Raw genomic sequence first — 4,998 nt, 5'->3', positions numbered from 1 at the left:
TATTTTTGTGTGTGTGTACCGTCAAATCAGATCTGACCGGTACAGGAGGAGATTGTCCCTCCTTCCCCGGCAGAGCATCTGGTGGCTTCGAACCGTGTGCCTCTGGGATTGTAGTTGCAGCTCCTTACCACTAGGCCACCAGAGCTCCCCTTGATCATACTTTTCTGTTCTGCCTGCCCTCCTGGAGGGGGGGTGGTACCCTAGGCTTAGAGATTATCCTTCTTAGCCCTTTTGGAAGAAATGCATCCAGAGTGTTCCTTAGAAACAAGGATCTGATACACACTTCATCCATGAGCTTCATTCAGGTCCCAAAGGGAGCCAGTCCCTGGGGAAGGACACCCCCCCCTCGGGGGGATGGCTTTGAACTTGGCAGAGAGGTGAGGATGGTGCAGGACAGGAGAAAGTTGTTTTTGGTGTTTTTTATTCATTTTAATGAAAGTTTACAGAGACTTAGGGTTTCCATCCATTCATTGTTGCACTTTTCTCGCTGCCCACCTCTTCCCCCACAATTCACTCTTCTCTGTGAAAAGTAAAACTCTTTCATTGTTCTGCAGTCCCTCTCCCCAAGTCCACTGCGCTGTGCAGGCTCCACTCTGGACTCCTCTCAGGACTTTGATCTGCTGTTCTCAGCGTTGCTAGGAGGAGTAGTCAACCCGATGGCATCTGACAACAGCCGCCGCATAGTGACACCATTTCTATTTCCTGGTGGCAGAGGTCCTTTCTCTGCACTTCTCTCCCACCTTGTCTCTTATAAGGTGACAGGTGATGCAGACCACCCTCTGGGGAGACTCCCCTCACATCCAGTCAGGGCTGGATCTGACTGAGGGCGCTGCATCTCGCCAGCATCTCCTGAGCTCGCTGACAGATTACATCATGAGAGGTGATTACATCATCTCATAACTGCCTCAGTTCTGGCCTCCTTAGCATCAGTGTTTTATGTGCCATCGGAACAGACTCATAGCTGATCCTCCAGCGAGTTTTCAGTGACCCTTCAGTGAGGCTGTAAGTTCCATAGGAGGAGATTTCCCGTCTTTCTCCTGTGGAGCAGCTGGTCGATTCAAATCATGTTGCATGGCAACTCCTGACCGCTAAGGGCACCAGAGTGTCCCAGGTATCTGCATCACAGAGGTTGGGATTTACAATGATAGGGTAAACATAATACCGCAAATCATGGCCAGCCAAGTTGAGATATTTTGGGGGGACCCAATTCAATCCATGACACAAAGCTTGTGTCCAGCAAGGTGATGTTCACCGTGGTCCCTGGGCTGCTGGCCGATGGCTGTGGACACTGGGGAGCCCCGTTCACAGCACAGATGCTCTGGGGTGCCTAGCCCTGTGGCTGCTCCCCGTCCTGTGTGTGCGGAAGCCTGTCTGGGGAGCAGTGGAGAGACTGTGACCTCCCAGAGGCTGGGCTGGTCCTCCTGGGGCTGGGTGTCCATCAGTGGCAGAGATGAAACCGTGTGCTTGGGCCAGCAGATGTGGGGCCTAGCGGTGATTGCATTGTCACTTGATGCCCCGGCCTTAAGAGTGTCTAGGGCAGAGGCTGGATGACTCGTTCCCACAATTAACAAGTTACAGTTGAGTGCCCTGGGCCTCTGAGGGGCAGCCGACAGCCTCAGGCCTGGAAATCAAAGAAGCCACAAGAAAACAAGGCGGCCGCCCCCTGTGGTCCAGCATGTCCCCTCCCTTCTGATGCCTTGTTTGTGCTCTGTGCCAACGCCCTGGGCTGGCCGTACAGTCTTGCCTCTGCCTGGGTCTGTGTCCCTCTGGGCAGCACGCTGGGCAGGGCATGGGGTCCTGGGCAGCAGTGCCAGCCGTTCTGCCCAGGCTGGGCCAGATGTGGGGTCCTGCTCCTGCCTGGGCCCCATGTTACACCGGAGAAGACCTTGTTACTGTTGTTGTTAGTTGCCATCGAGTCGAATACAACTCATAGCGACACAGCGAACAACAGATCTGAACCCTCACCTGTCTGCTACCGCCCTCACACTTCCTGGTGTCACAAATGGTTCAGCACTTAACTGCCCATTGGAGAGTGCATTCACGCCGGCTCAGAGGCCACTCGAAGAAAGGCCTGGTGATCTGCTTCCACAGGCCCTGCCAGGAATTAGAACAAACTAGATGATGACCTGTTCGGTGTCTTTTGCTCAGTGACCAGAGGGGAGTTGATTGAAGGCCGATGTCAAAACACAGAAATGGGGTTACCAAGAAAGGAGGTGTGGGGGCAGAGGTGAAGAGTCGACCCTCCCACATTTCAGGCCCCAAAGGCTGGTCAGTGGCTCTGATGGGCATCGTCTCTCCCTTCATCTGGGTCCCAGCTGGGGTGGGGAGAAGTGAGGTACATCCCTGGTTCTGGCTGTGGGGCAGCTCAGAGAGCCAGACACCCTTATTCCAGGACAGATGTGCAGACCCTGTAAAGGCCTTTGGACTTGAGGTGGGGATGGAGTGCACAATTCCTAGAGGCTCAGCCTAAATGCTTCTGCTTATAGGACCGTTCAGGTTCTAAATGGGTGAACTCAGGGGAGTTCTGCACAAGAATGCCAGAACACCAGATGTCAGAGCCATTCAGTGAGGCCCCTGGTGGGCATAGAGGTCTGTCCTCCTGAACGTTAGCTGTTAATAACCCTGAGGGTTCCCCCGGGGGCTCCTCCTCCGCTTCTGCACAGTGGTGGGCTGGGTTCCTAACTGGAGGCCCCCAGGGGACGAGAGTTAAGCCTGAGATGGGCCCGGGGCCTCTAGGAGCCCCACTGTTGCTGCCGCCATTTCTCTAAAAGGAGCATCTGCTCTGGGAGGTCTTCATCTGTCCCTCTCAGTCAGCCTGATCTGCATTCAGAGTCTGCTTGCCGCTTGCACACTGGGCATCTGGGCCCCTTGACCACCTCTGAGCCTGAAACAGTCTTTGTCACTCTGTCTTTATTTTGTATAAACACATCCCAGGTAGCCTCATGTCTGGTCTTCTCTCAGCCCTGTCTCGTTCAGTCCATCAGGAGACCCCAGGGCATGGGGACCACTTCCTCCACCCACTTCCCCTCGTCCAGGACCCCAGAGTCCTCACTTTTTCCTCTGCAAGCTTGCAGGTCTTGCATGCATGGCCAGGGGGCTTGTCTGGGTGCACCCTACCTGTGCCGAGGACGCCCCACTTCACATAACCAACTAAAATGCCTTAGCTCATCCTGTGTTCTGAAGACGTCTCATCTCATACAGCCTGCCCTGTCCCACGGCTGCACAGGGAGCTGGTCTCATATACAGCGGTGGTTCTGTACCGTCAAGTCAGAGCCAGCCCAGGGGTGACCCTCCAGAGGGTTTTTAGAGGCAGCAAATAGCACGGGAAGAGATTGCCCATCCTTCTCCCACGGAGCAGCTGGTGGGTACTGTTGGCCTTCCTGCTCCACATCGGCCCACGGCATCCACCCCTTCTATGTTGGGGACAGTCAGTTCCTCAGTTGATCTGTCCATGAGGCCCAGCTGTCCACCTGACAGCCTCCCTTGGACATGAAGCATAAGGTTTCAAACACACGCTGAACTGAGCTCTGCCACCCTCTGCCCATCACCTCCACGCACGCACTGCCGCTTCTCCTCGTGCATAGCCCCAAGGCAGAGGCATTGTGTGGGACCCTTTTCTCCCACCCTGCATATCCAGCCCCATCCAGAATGAGGCAGGACCAGCCTCTGTCCAGGCTGTGCGAGCTGGGACCACGGCGAGGCTGATGAAGAGCCATCTAGAATTATTTTCAAACAGAAAGCTCTAGAAAGCAATTCCCAAGAGGTGCTAAGGGAAAAACACTCCCCCCACTCTCCCAGCCCCAGACTCCCACCTTCTCCACTACGTCCCTGTGATCCAGTGTGAGGGGTGGGCTGGGCCAGAGGAGGTCTTTGAAAAGCAAGTCCAGGCACCTCCTCTTCTGCCAGGACACCCAGGGGTGCCCCTCACATTGGGTGAAGGCTCAGTGCTGTAGTCTTGTTCCCGCTGTCCCCTCTGCTCCAGCCCTGGGCACCACTTCCACTGTGTGGACACCTGCAGTCTCACTCTGGGCATGTGCGTCAGTTCCCTGCCTGGAATGTCTTTCCCCAGCGCCCTGCAGGGCTCGCTCTGGCCACCACTTCCACTGGGTGGACACCTGCGGGATCACCTCCGGACATGTGCGTCAGTTCCCTGCCTGGAATGTCTTTCCCCAGCGCCCTGCAGGGCTCCCTCCCGTGGGTCCAGGTGTCAGTGCTCGCGTGGAGATGGGGTTGGCAGTAGGACTATGACCACTGTCCACTCCTCTACCCAGAAAAAGCTTGCACTTCCTGGCACTGTCTAAGCTGGGGGGGGGGGCGCCACCAGATGCCTAGGTACCTGCAGGTCCTGCTGTCATCTGCCCGCTGACATGGGAGCTGTGCAGACAGTGATAGGATTTTTTTCTCTCACATGTGCTCCAAGCTTCTCACAAAGCATCTGACGTAGAAGGTGGCTCAGCAGACTCCTGGGTGCAGAAACGATGCATGATGAGGAGTCAGAGATCAAGCACTGTCATCGTCTGCTCACCAGGAATGGCCTTCACTAACCCTCTCCCTGTGTTTGCCTCCGTCCAGGGCAGAGCATCAACCCCAAGCTGGCGGGTCTCATTGGGCGGTACGGGCCCCAGAACAAGCAGCCCTTCATGGTGGCCTTCTTCAAGGCCACAGAGGTCCACCTGCGAAGTATCCGCTCTGCAGGGGGCAAGCAGCGCAGCCAGAACCGCTCCAAGACACCCAAGAACCAGGAGGCCCTGAGGATGGCCAACGTGGCAGGTGTGCCAGGGTGGACGTGGGGGCTGGTACAAGCCGTGGACGTGGGGGCTGGTACAAGTCATGCACGTGGGGGCTGGTACAAGCCGTGCACATGTGGACATGGGGCTGCTATAAGCCGTGGACGTGGGGGCTGGTACAAGCCGTGCACGTGTGGACGTGGGGCTGCTACAAGCCGTGGACGTGGGGGCTGGTACAAGTCGTGCACGTGGGGGCTGGTACAAGCCGTGC

General features: G+C 56.4%; 1 protein-coding gene across 1 annotated transcript in view; it reads left to right on the top strand.

The window, feature by feature from the left end:
* BMP7 (bone morphogenetic protein 7) overlaps positions 1-4,998 on the top strand; it is an 82,618-nt gene that overhangs the window by 66,168 nt on the left and 11,452 nt on the right. The window contains exon 4 of the mRNA XM_006881659.1: positions 4,573-4,770. Coding sequence (XP_006881721.1) covers positions 4,573-4,770 — 198 coding nt within the window. The remainder of the gene's footprint in view (positions 1-4,572; positions 4,771-4,998) is intronic.

Source organism: Elephantulus edwardii, unplaced genomic scaffold (assembly GCF_000299155.1).
Source record: "Elephantulus edwardii isolate Elephantulus edwardi_28Jun2011 unplaced genomic scaffold, EleEdw1.0 scaffold00015, whole genome shotgun sequence".
Lineage (NCBI taxonomy): Eukaryota > Metazoa > Chordata > Mammalia > Macroscelidea > Macroscelididae > Elephantulus > Elephantulus edwardii.
This window is presented reverse-complemented; position numbering and strand designations above follow the sequence as displayed.